The 13,914-nt window shown below is 44.3% G+C and overlaps 1 protein-coding gene across 2 annotated transcripts in view; it reads right to left on the bottom strand.

The window, feature by feature from the left end:
• LOC143773805 (uncharacterized) overlaps positions 1 to 13,914 on the bottom strand; it is a 52,545-nt gene that overhangs the window by 28,269 nt on the left and 10,362 nt on the right. The window contains exons 2-3 of one of the 2 annotated variants that reach the window (XM_077261150.1): positions 8,945 to 9,015; positions 6,672 to 6,774 (exon numbers count right to left, since the gene is read on the bottom strand). In XM_077261150.1, the coding sequence (XP_077117265.1) occupies positions 6,672 to 6,774; positions 8,945 to 9,015 (174 nt within the window). The remainder of the gene's footprint in view (positions 1 to 6,671; positions 6,775 to 8,944; positions 9,016 to 13,914) is intronic. The other variant, XM_077261151.1, reaches the window with a different exon arrangement.

Below are 13,914 nucleotides of genomic sequence, written 5' to 3'. Positions count from 1 at the left end.
CTTAAGATTAGAACCTATAGAAGCAATAACAACCCCTTTCTGTAGTATAGGAACCGGTTCACAATTATATCCACCCCCAGGAAAACGAGATAAGGCATCTGCCTTAACATTCTTATTCCACGGCCTATACATCACAAAAAAAGTTGAATCTGGTGAAGAACAACGACCATCTTGCCTGTCTAGGCATCAGATGCTAGCAGATTCTAACTTTAAAATATTTATATGATCAGTAATTACAGTAACTGAATGAACTGCCCCTTCCAGAAAATGTCACCTCTCCTCAAAAGCCCATTTAATTGCCAAGAGTTCCCTATTACAAATGTCATAGTTCTCAGCGGATGGGTTTCTTAGAAAAATATGCACATGTACGTCATTTACTAGGTGATGCACCCTGATACAATACAGCTCTCATTTCCACTTCAGACGCGTCAACTTCTACAATAAATGGCTGAGTGACGTCAGGCTGTATAAGAATCAGCAAGGATGCAAAATATTTCTTTAAAGGTATCAAAAGCTCTCTTTCCTGGTCATATCCGTAACAAGTTTGGCCACATCAAAAGTTTTTGATGAAATTATGGCAGTAGTTGGCGAAACCCAAAAAGCTTTCTAACACCTTTAGAGGGAACCTGTCAGCAGGCTTGTGCACAGTAACCTATAGACTGTCAGGTCGGCACCATTACACTGATTAAAATGATACCTTGGTTGGTAAAATCCATCTTGTGGTTTTTGTTTAATCTTTCATTTCAGTTTTGAGTTAATGATATACTCATGCTTCGGGGCGGCCTGTGGGGGGTCTTCATGTGGTGCTCTGATTAGCTATTCATAATAAAGATTGCTGACAGGTCACTGATCTCACAGTGACCTGTCCCCTAGTTAACATAATGATATTATATATACATACTAAAAAAAACAACATTCTGCAGGGAGGCGCCAGCCGTGGCACTTCCGCTGCATCATAATGGCATGTGTAATGTGCATGTAATTATTATGTTTGAGGTGATCTTGATATTTAAAAAAAATCCATTTGAAAATGGAGCACGTGGCGCAGTTGCAGCTAGCTATCGCTGATAGCTGCTACTGCGCATGCGCCTGCGTCGCCATCTTGGAGCAGGATTTTTTTTTTCTCTAGCAGTATGGCGTAGTACTGGATATGGAGCGCGGGGTCATTCCACTTAGTAACTTTGGACCTCCTCTGAAACTCGGAGCAATACTCCTCTGCTGGCTGGTCTCCCTGCTGAATCTGACTAAGCGTAGTCTCGGCCAGGAAGACACGGTCAGGGTCGTCGTATATATGACCCAGCACCTAGAAATTCTTCAACCGTCCGAAGCGACTGAGAGTCACTGGGTGAAGATGTTGGGGCCAGGGAAGTGGGGTGTAGTTGCATATTAGAATACACAAACCAGACTAACAAGGGAAGACATACAGGGATAAATGACAAATAGGACAAATCATACAAATATGTATTCACAAACAACACAGTGAAACACCAGGAAGTAAAAGGAAGGAAAAACCAAATAGGAAAGGATGAAGATAAGCACTCAGACAAATCACCAGGCAACAGTCTTTAGAACAACACTCCATTCGCCTCCTCAACAAACACCTCCAACTCTTCACCAGGCAGTACAAAAGTAACGCTGGCAATTCTGATTTCCAGAGAAGAGTGTATATATAGCAGAGGAGAGTGGCCAACACTGAACAGCTAAGTTAATCAAAGCAGGAAAGCTTCAGAGACTGTCAATTGAACAGATTTAACCCCTGCACTGCTAGCAGAAACCTTCACCATTTAATATAATGGTGAAGTTCTTCTAATCAGTGCAGGAGTATGTGGAATTAGACACTGCAGTCTTCTAGCCCCTCTCTATCATGGTAAACGGTGATAGTGAATTTGCTGATCAGTTACATAGTATCTTCAGTGATTGGCTGACCTTAACCCAGCTACCTAAATTAAGGTGAGCAGATTAATAATCTTTTGTCCTATTGCACATAGGACACAGCAGAGCGATATACGAGACATTGAGCTATGACAAAAAAGAGATTACTTTACATTTTTCTCCAAAAAATTAGGACTTTGGTATCTTTGCTAAAACCCCAGTAGTTTGACAATTAATGAAATATCTGATTGTATAGGTTTTTGGACAACTGGATTGGTAAATGATTTTGAAGATGGAATATACCTACAAAAAGAACAATGACTGAAATTAATAATATGCACAATCCTTAGGCTATGTGCACATGTTGCAGATTTGCCTGCGGATTTTTCTGCACTAAATCCGCAGCTCTTGGCAGAAAAAACAGATGCGTTTTTGATGCGTTTTTGCACGGTTTTGATGCGTTTTTTGATGCGGTTTTGTATGCATTTTTGAAAGCTAAATAAAGATGTATTATTGAACAAAAAAAAAAGATTTGTGATGTCATGTCTTGTTCAACCTCCTCTTTTTACATTTGTCCAACCCACACTCCATTACACACATAGATAGACAGACAGACAGACAGACAGACAGACAGATAGATAGATAGATGGAATGAAATAGATAGATGTAGATAGATATATGGATAGTTAGGCTACTTTCATACATCAGGTTTTTGCCATCAGGCATAATCTGGCGAGTTTTGAAAAAAACGGATCCTTTTTTTTTCGCCGGATCCGTTTTTTTTCTCATAGAGTTGTATTAGCACCGGATTGCGTCTGATGGCCTCAGGTTTCATCTGTTTTTTGCCGGATCTGTCAAAAGAAACTGTTTCCGGCGGACGGAGAAAACATACAGAGATACATTTTTGTGTCCGGCGAAAAAACGCCCAGCGACGGATCCGGCGAAAAATGTATGAAACTGAGATGTGAAATGATGAATCCGGCCTCCAAATCCGTTTTTTCATGCATTTTTCCATTGAAATCATGCACATTTTTCATTCTCTCTCTCTCTCTAAAAAACGGATCAGTTGCATCAGTTTTTGACTATTTGCAACAGATCCGTTTTTTCAAAAATTCTCCCGATCTTGCCTGATGGATAGATGTAGATAGATATATGGATAGTTAGGTTACTTTTACACATCAGTTTGTTTCTATCAGGCAGCATCGAGCAAATTTTTGAAAAAACGGATCCGTTGCAAATAGTGAAAAACTGATGCAACTGATCCGTTTGTTTTTTTAGAGAGAGAGCGAGAGAGACGTTTTCTCCGTCCGCTGGAAACAGCTGTTCTGACGGATCCGGCAAAAAACGGTTGAAACGTGAGGCCATCAGGCGCAATCCGGCGCTAATACAATATATATACTATAGATATATAGATATATAATAGCTAGGCCCATGTTTCTTACCGAACGTTTAATTAAAAAAAAAAAATCGGCGTAGGCTCCCGCGCAATTTTCTGCACCAGAGGGGGAAAGCCGATGGCCGAGGGACAATATTTGTAGCCTGGGAAGGGGATAATACCCATGGCCCCTCCCAGGCTATGAAAATCAGCCCGCAGCTGTCTGTATAGCCTTTACTGGCTATTAAAATAGGGGAACCCCCCCAAAAAAAATGACGTGGGGTCCCCCTATAGATTATAGCCAGAAAGGCTACACAGACAGCTGCGGCTGATATTCATAGCCTAGAGAGGGGCCATGGTTATTGGCTCCCCCCGGCTACAAATACCAGCCCCCAGCCGCCCCAGAATGGCGCATCTGTAAGATGCGCCAATTCCGGCACTTAGCCCCTCTCTTCCCACTCCCGAGTAGCGGTGGGATATGGGGTAATAAGGGGTTAATGTCACCTTGCTATTGTAAGGTGACATTAAGAAGGGTTAATAATGGAGAGGTGTCAATAAGATAAGACGCCTATCCATTATTAATCCAATAGTAGTGAAAGAGTTAAAAAAAATAAAGACACAGCCAGAAAAAAGTATTTTAATATTCTTAATTTAACCTTACTTACCATACCCGAGCGCCTGCAAAAAATTAAAAATAATAAACTGTATACTCCCTGTTCGACGCAGTCCAATTAATAACGAGTGTCCCACGACGATCTCCCCTATAGAACAGTGACATCGGGTGATGTCACTGCTCTATAGGACCCTCAGTGACACACTGACAGGAGACAATGGCTACTGCACTGTATCAGAGGTTACCTTAGTTCAGGGTCTCACTTTATGGCATTGCTGCATGGGAACTTTCTCACACAGCAGTACCACAAGTGAGACTAGGGACTATTTTTTACAGTGGCAGAGTAATACAGTGCGGAAGGATACCTTCCGTCATTGTATTCCTGGAGCCCCTGGAGAACGGTCGCATCAGCTGATGCTGCTGCTCTCCACGGGAGATCGTCGTGGGACACTCGTTTTAATTGGATTTCTGCGGATCAGGGAGTATAGTGTTTGTTTATTATTTTAATATTTTTTACAGGTGACACTGGCTTCGGGGATCAAAGTGACAAGTGATGGTGAGTATGTACTCTATGTTATATGTACTGTATGTCTGTATGTATGTATTGTATGTAATGTATGAATGTACTGTATGTATGTATTGTATGTTGTATGTTATATGTTGCATGTATGTAGTATGTTGCATGTATGTAGTATGTTGCATGTTGTATGTATGTTGCATGTATGTAGCATGTTACATGTATGTAGTATGTTGCATGTATGTAGTATGTTGTATGTAGTATGTATGTTGCATGTATGTAGTATGTTGCATGTATGTAGTATGTTGTATGTAGTATGTATGTTGCATGTATGTAGTATGTTGCATGTATGTAATATGTTGCATGTATGTAGTATGTTGCATGTATGTTGCATGTACAGTATGTAGTATGTTGCATGTTGCATGAATGTAGTATGTTGCATGTATGTAGTATGCTGCATGTATGTAGCATGTATGTAGTATGTTGCATGTATGTAGTATATTGCATGTATGTAGTATGTTAAATGTATGTAGCATGTTGCATGTATGTTGCATGAATGTAGTATGTTGCATGTATATATGTTGCATGTATGTAGTCTGTAGTATGTTGCATGTATGTAGTATGTTGCATGTATGTAGTATGTATGTTGTATGTAATATGTTGTATGTATGTTGTATGTTTGTGGGGGGGGTTTTACATTCAACACATTAGCCGGATGATGGGACTACTACTGTCCCATCATTGGCTAATGTGTGACTCACAGTCACTGTAGCAGGAATAGCCCGATGGGACTTGTAGTCCCATTGGACGATGCCTGCACACACACATGCACACACACATGCACACACAAATACACAGTGTCACACACACCCGGACAGGCCGCAGACCACCCGGACAGGCCGCAGACCACCCGGACAGGCCGCAGACCTCCCGGACAGGCCGCAGACCACCCGGACAGCCCGCAGACCACCTGGACAGGCCGCAGACCACCCAGACAGCCTGCAGACCACCCGGACAGCCCGCAGACCTGGCACGGAGTGCCCGCAGACCCCCGGACAGCCCGCAGACCAACCAGACAGCCCGCAGACTCTGCACAGAGAGACGGCAGACCCCCGGACAGCCCGCAGACCACCCAGACAGCCCGCAGACCCCGCCCGCACACACACACGCACGCACACAGTCACCGCCCACACTCCGCTCACACTCTTCCCCCCTCCCGAACTGCAGCGTTTCCTCCTCAGCTAAACAGCAGATCTTTTTTACATCTGCGGTTTTGCTGCGGAAGTGCCCGACTCAATGCAAGTCAATGGGTGCAGAAATGCTGCAGATTCGCCCAAAGAATTGACATGCTGCGGAAAAAACAACGCTGGAGTTTTCTATTAATTATAGCTAAATATTTAGAATTGGGGGCAATTACATTTAGGAAATTAAAATGAATTTGAATTATACTAAGCATTTCTTGTCAATTTATAGTTCATCTATAATATATATACAGTAATTAATTTACTATTGGAAATAAATTGAATTTTAACAAGTGTGCGATTTTTCCTGTTCTAGATAATAAATATTTTTGATTTGCCTTTATCCACTAGTGTGCAGCATACAGAATATAGCGGCATTAGTAAAGCATCCAATCATTTAAAGGGAACCTGTCACCCCCAAAATCGATGAGGTACGCCTACCGTCATCAGGGGCTTATCTACAGCATTCTGTAATGCTGTAGATAAGCCCCTGATGTTACCTGAAAGAGGAGAAAAAGAGGTTATATTATACTCACCCAGGGGCGTTCCTGGTGCGGTCCGGTCCGATGGGCGTCGCGGTCCGCTCCGGCGCCTCCTATCTTCATTCCATGACGTCCTCTTCTGGTCTTCATGCCGCGGCTCCGGCGCAGGCGTACTTTGTCTGCCCTGTTGAGGGCAGAGCAAAGTACTGCAGTGCGCAGGCGCCGGGCCTCTCTGACCTTTCCGGCGCCTGCACACTGCAGTACTTTGCTCTGCCCTCAACAGGGCAGACAAAGTACGCCTGCGCCGGAGCCGCGGCATGAAGACCAGAAGAGGACGTCATGGAATGAAGATGGGAGGCCCGGACCTGCGACGCTCATAGGAGCGGGACCGCCCCTGGGTGAGTATAATCTAATGTTTTTTTCTCCTCTTTCAGGTAACATTGGGGGCTTATCTACAGCATTACAGAATGCTGTAGATAAGCCCCTGATGTCGGTGAGCTTACCTCACCATCGATTTTGGGGGTGACAGGTTCCCTTTAATGTTGCATAATTGATCTCGAGAGTCACTTACCTTCCTTACTTTTCTTATTCAATTGCAGCAATCTAATCCTTAGTTGTTCATTTTCTTTAACTATATTCTTAATTTGTTCCATCACCACATGATGATTTCTCTCCTGAAGACAAAAATAATATACAAGCATAATGTTAAAGTGTATCTGTCACCAGTTTATTGCTACCTAATCTGCGAGACAGGCACTGATTACAGAGATTTGTCACCTACTGATTTGCTTAGTGTAGTTTGGATAAAATCACTGTTTTGTTAGTAGATTATCACTAGCGGACTAGTCCTCCATATGCATGAACTGTGTATAACCCCACCTCCACCACTAGTTGGCACCTTTCTGCCTATTCACAGTGTACACAGAAAGCTGCCCATCAGTGGAGTTGGTAGGTTATACAGAGCTCAGCATTCAGAGAACTACAGAAGATAAAAGTATTTAATCAAAACTTTAACAACCAGCAAACTAAGTGACATATAACTGGAATCAGGGTCTCTGTCTCTACATCATGCTACTCTCAGATGGGGTAGCAAAAACCTGGTGACATATTTGTTTTAAAATATTATTCTGGCTATAAAGTTTATATAAAAAGTTTATAGCATATGTGTCATGATCCAGTTCGGAGTATATTTGCTGCTGTTCCCTCTCTGGACTGGTCATGCGGGAGTTAATACCCGCGGCCTCGATTTGGAGCTGGCTGGGCTTTTTATGTCCTCTGTAGTCTGCTGGCCGGCGTCAGTGATAGTTCATGCTTCCTGGCTGGAGCAGCTGACCTGTATTCCCTGGTGTTCCTTCTGCCTCTGACTTTCTTTTTTTGTATTAGACCCATTCCCTACAGTGTATGACTCGGCCTGATCTCTGACCCCGTCTCTTGTTTTCCGTCTCTGTACCACGTTCCCTGACCAGCTTTTGACTCCCTGGCTTGTAACCCGACTTCGTCTTACGTCTCATGTTTTGGATACCGTGCTCCTGTTTGGCTCTGACTTCAGTCTTGTCTGACTACGTGTTCTACTGTAACTTCTGGTACCTCGTCTCCTGCTTGTTGCGGACCGGCCTGTCTGACCACTCTGACGCCTCCTAGTGACGCTCCGCACCTTGCACTGTGGTGTTACACAGTGAGTGCTACCTTGTCAACGTTGTCAATGCCTTGCAGTTGCATCACAATATCCACAGCATACAGCATACGTGTTTGAGGGGTGGGGGCCTTACCTACTGTAGAATGAGACTAAGTGGAGAGTCTGATTTGCATGTATTGAATTGTAATTTTTGTACCTTATATAAATAACAAATATAACTGAGCAAAGTAGCATTTGCTTGGCCAGGTCTCTAATATGAATAGAAACAATTTCAATAGTTAAGCCAGCCTCCGCCTCAGTTTATGCATCAGAGAAGTGAACTGCAGCTATTGAAAATAGAAGTTAGCAGGCTGGCTTCACCCACTGATCCAGTCATGCTAACACAGGATGCAGCCAAAGTTGAGCAGAGGACCAGAAGTAAGGTGTCTGGGACCCAGAATGCATGGGCAAATTAATACGGGGACATCTGGGATAACAGATTATCTAACTTATTATGTACAGTTAATTTGGCTGCATTTTTAAAATCCTAAAATCACTATCGCTAGTACAAATCTGAAAACTTTCACCAAAACTGAACTTTTCACTCTTAATTCTTTACCCTTTCTCGACAAAGAAAGTACAAGTATCGCTGGGATTTCACTCACACGTAGGATAAGGCCGAGAAAAAAACGGTAGATTAACATTGGTCCGAGTGCTATGCGATGTTTTCTCGCATGGCAGTCGTCTGTATTATACGCTAGTGTGACGCTGAGCTATGTGCTATATCAGGAGCGAACGTATGGAACGAATTCAGTAGCTAAACTCATTCTATACAGGGCAAGTGCCGGCTGTGTTAAACTGTCTGCACCTGCATTTAACAGCAGCAATTGGACATACCTGGAGGAATCACGTTTTTTTTATCATTTTCCACCCTCTGGAATGATTTTGCTTTTCAGTACGTTATATTTTAAAATGAATGAATGGTGTTATGGAATGCTACAACTCGTTCCACAAAAAAACAAGCTTTTGTAAGACTACGTTAACAGAAAAATAAAAAAGTTATTGGAAGGGGGAGAGAAAAAACTAAACGCCGCAAAAATTAAAATACACCCTGTCATGAAGGGGTTGAAGGTCAGCTCGGAGCTTGTTTTCTCAAAAAGTGACATTTCCAGTCAGCAATAAATACCTTAAATTAGAATGAGGTAAAATGCTGTACAAATGTTCAGTACCTTTCTTAACTTCCTCTTCTTTCTACATAATTTAGAAGACACAGGATCAGTGTTGTCATTATTACGATTACCTGCAAAGGAAAAAAAAGTTAATCAGTAAAAATGTAGACCCCTTGTACATCACTATATTATGGCTTGTATATACGTACAGTACAGACCAAAAGTTTGGACACACCTTCTCATTTAAAGATTTTTCTGTATTTTCATGACTATGGAAATTGTACATTCACACTGAAGGCATCAAGACTATGAATTAACACATGTGGAATTAAATACTTAAAGGGAACCTATCACCCCGTTTTTTTAAAATTAGATAAAAATAGTGTGAAATAGGGGCAGAGCTGGGCTTTACATTAGTGCCTTTTCGGTGCCTTTACACCCCCGTTAGGCTGCCGAAATACCTTTGTGAAGTGGCCGTATTGTCCTGTCACTCAAGTTGGTCAGGTCGGATGGGCGTGGTCACAGCGCTGTTTCTCCCCCAGATCAGGCTCATCATTACGTTGGTGGCGTAGTGGTGTGCGCATGTCCAAAGAGAAGATCCACTGCCCAGGAGATTCAAAACAGCGCGGTCTACGCTATTCGCCGTTTACCGGTGGGCGCGGCCATCTTTCCTGTGGCCGCGCGTGCGCAGATGGAGCGCTCTGCTGCCCGGGGCTTCAGGAAAATGGCCGCGGGATTCCGCGCGTGCGCAGATGGAGATCGCGGCGGCCATTTTCCTGAAGCCCCGGGCAGCAGAGCGCTCCATCTGCGCACGCGCGGCCACAGGAAAGATGGCCGCGCCCACCGGTAAACGGCGAATAGCGTAGACCGCGCTGTTTTGAATCTCCTGGGCAGTGGATCTTGTCATGGTTCCCAATGGCAAGGGAACGTAAGAAACATATAAGTAACGAACGAGCTCTCGGGTGATGGAAACTCGAGTTGACCGTGAGCTAAATCTACCACACAACTAACAGTAGCCAGGGAGCATACCTACGGCTTCCTATATGCCACGCGCCAGCCGGAGGACTAACTACGCCTGGTAGAGGAAGAAACAGACCTGGCTTACCTCTAGGGAAATACCCCAAAAGATGATAGCAGCCCCCCACATGTAATAACGGTGAATTAAGAGGAAAAGACATACACAGTATGAAAGTAGATTTAGCAAAGAGAGGTCCACTTACTAGATAGCAGAAGGATACAAAAGAGGACTTCACGGTCAACTGAAAACCCTTTCAAAAACCATCCTGAAATTACTTTAAGACTCCTGTGTCAACTCATGACACAGGAGTGGCAATTTCAGCCCGCAAGAGCTTCCAGCTACAGAGAATTACAAAAACTGCAAAGTGGACAAAAGGTACAAAACAAAAGGACAAAGTCCACTTAGCTGATCAGCAGACTAGTAGCAGGAACATGCAACCGAAGGCTCTGGTTACAATGATGACCGGCAAGGAAATGACTGGAGAGCAAGGCTAAATAGGAAACTCCCAAACACTGGTGGAAGCAGGTGAACAGAAGCAGCAAAGTGCAAACAAGTCACCAGTACCACCAGCAACCACCAGGGGAGCCCAAAAAGCGGATACACAACAGTACCCTCCCCTTAAGGAGGGGGCACCGAACCCTCACAAGAACCGCCAGGGCGATCTGGATGAGCCCTATGAAAGGCACGAACCAAATCCGAGGCATGAACATCAGAGGCAGTTACCCAAGAATTATCTTCCTGACCATAGCCTTTCCATTTAACCAGATATTGAAGTCTCCGTCTGGAAATACGGGAGTCCAAGATCTTCTCTACGACGTACTCCAATTCACCCTCCACCAGCACAGGAGCAGGAGGTTCAGTAGAAGGAACCACCGGTACCTCATATCTCCGCAACAACGACCGATGGAACACATTATGGATAGCGAAAGATGCCGGGAGGTCCAAACGAAAGGAAACAGGGTTAAGAATCTCCAAAATCCTATAAGGACCGATGAACCGAGGCTTAAATTTGGGAGAAGAAACCCTCAAAGGGACAAAACGGGAAGACAACCACACCAAGTCCTCAACGCGAAGGTGGGGACCAACACGACGATGACGGTTAGCAAACTGCTGAGTCCTCTCCTGGGACAATTCCAAATTATCCACCACATGTCCCCAAATCCGATGCAACCGATCCACCACCGCATCCACTCCAGGACAATCCGAAGATTCAACCTGACCAGATAAAAAACGCGGATGAAACCCTGAATTGCAAAAGAAAGGAGAAACCAAAGTGGCAGAACTAGCCCGATTATTAAGAGCAAACTCCGCCAACGGCAGAAAGGCAACCCAATCATCCTGATCCGCAGACACAAAACACCTCAAATAAGTCTCCAAAGTTTGATTAGTTCGCTCCGTCTGGCCATTGGTCTGAGGATGGAATGCAGACGAAAAGGACAAATCAATGCCCAACCTGGCACAGACTGCCCGCCAAAATCTAGACACGAACTGGGTACCCCTGTCAGAAACGATGTTTTCCGGAATACCATGCAAGCGAACCACATTTTGAAAAAACAGAGGGACCAACTCAGATGAGGAAGGCAATTTAGGCAATGGCACCAAATGAACCATTTTAGAAAAACGGTCACACACCACCCAGATGACAGACATCTTCTGAGAAACAGGGAGATCCGAGATAAAGTCCATAGAGATGTGCGTCCAAGGCCTCTTCGGAATAGGCAAGGGCAACAACAACCCACTAGCCCTAGAACAACAAGGCTTGGCCCGAGCACACACATCGCAAGACTGCACAAAAACACGCACATCTCGAGACAGGGAAGGCCACCAGAAGGATCTAGCCACCAAATCTCTGGTGCCAAAAATTCCCGGATGACCTGCCAGAGTAGAAGAATGAACTTCCGAGATGACTCTAGTGGTCCACTCGTCAGGAACAAACAGTCTACCAGACGGACAACGATCAGGTCTATCCGCCTGAAATTCTTGCAAAGCACGTCGCAAATCTGGAGAGACAGCAGACAAAACCACTCCATCCTTAAGGACACCAGCAGGTTCAGAATTCCCAGGAGAGTCAGGCTCAAAACTCCTAGAAAGAGCATCTGCTTTCACATTCCTAGAACCCGGTAAGTACGAGACCACAAAATTAAACCGGGAAAAGAACAACGACCAACGTGCCTGTCTAGGATTCAGGCGCCTGGCAGACTCCAAATAAATTAAATTCTTGTGATCAGTCAAAACTACCACCTGATGTCTGGCACCCTCAAGCCAATGACGCCACTCCTCAAATGCCCACTTCATGGCCAAAAGCTCCCGATTACCAACATCATAGTTTCGCTCGGCGGCCGAAAATTTTCGCGAAAAGAACGCACAAGGTCTCATCACTGAGCAGTTGGAACTTTTCTGCGACAAAACCGCCCCCGCTCCGATCTCCGAAGCATCTACCTCAACCTGAAAGGGAAGAGAAACATCAGGCTGGCGCAACACAGGGGCAGACAAAAAGCGGCGCTTAAGCTCCCGAAAGGCCTCCACGGCAGCAGGGGACCAATTGGCAACATCAGCACCCTTTTTAGTCAAATCCGTCAGAGGTTTAGCAACACCAGAAAAACCAGCTATAAATCGACGATAAAAATTAGCAAAGCCCAAGAATTTCTGGAGACTCTTCAGAGAAGTAGGCTGCGTCCAGTCGTAAATAGCCCGAACCTTGACAGGGTCCATCTCAATAGAAGAAGGGGAAAAAATATACCCCAAAAATGAAATTTTTTGAACCCCAAAAACACACTTTGAACCCTTTACACACAAAGAATTCTCCCGCAAAACCTGAAAAACCCTCCTGACCTGCTGAACATGAGACTCCCAGTCATCAGAAAAAATCAAAATATCATCCAAGTACACAATCATAAATTTATCCAAATATTCACGGAAAATATCATGCATTAAGGACTGAAAGACAGAAGGTGCATTAGAAAGGCCGAAAGGCATTACCAAATACTCAAAATGGCCCTCAGGCGTATTAAATGCGGTCTTCCACTCATCCCCCTGCTTAATTCGCACCAAATTATACGCCCCACGAAGATCAATCTTAGAGAACCACTTAGCCCCCCTTATGCGAGCAAACAAATCAGTCAGCAAAGGCAACGGATACTGATATTTGACTGTAATTTTATTCAGGAGACGATAATCAATACAAGGCCTCAGAGAGCCATCCTTTTTAGAGACAAAGAAAAAACCGGCTCCTAAAGGTGATGAAGAAGGACGAATATGTCCCTTTTCCAGGGACTCCTTAATATACTCGCGCATAGCAGCATGTTCAGGTACAGACAGGTTAAACAAACGACCCTTTGGAAATTTACTGCCAGGAATCAGATCTATGGCGCAATCACAATCCCTGTGAGGAGGGAGTGAACCAATCTTAGGCTCTTCAAAAATATCACGATAATCAGACAAAAATGCTGGAATCTCAGATGGAATAGATGACGAAATGGACACCATAGGAGTGTCCCCATGAGCCCCCCGACATCCCCAGCTTAACACAGACATAGCCTTCCAGTCAAGGACTGGGTTATGAGACTGTAACCATGGTAATCCAAGCACCAAAACATCATGTAAATTGTACAACACAAGGAAGCGAATCACCTCCTGATGGTCTGGAGTCATACGCATAGTCACTTGCGTCCAGAACTGTGGTTTATTACAAGCCAAAGGTGTAGAATCAATACCCTTCAGAGGTATAGGGACTTCCAGAGGCTCTAAATCAAACCCACAGCGCCTGGCAAAGGACCAGTCCATAAGACTCAGAGCGGCGCCAGAGTCCACATAGGCATCCACGGTAATAACTGATAATGAACAAATCAAGGTTGCAGACAAAATAAATTTGGACTGTAAAGTGCCAATTGAAATGGACTTGTCAACCTTCCTAGTACGCTTAGAGCATGCCGATATAACATGAGCAGAATCACCACAATAGAAGCATAACCCATTTTTACGCCTATAATTCTGCCGCTCGCTTCTGGACATA

Source organism: Ranitomeya variabilis, chromosome 5, assembly GCF_051348905.1.
Source record: "Ranitomeya variabilis isolate aRanVar5 chromosome 5, aRanVar5.hap1, whole genome shotgun sequence".
Taxonomy (NCBI): domain Eukaryota; kingdom Metazoa; phylum Chordata; class Amphibia; order Anura; family Dendrobatidae; genus Ranitomeya; species Ranitomeya variabilis.
This window is presented reverse-complemented; position numbering and strand designations above follow the sequence as displayed.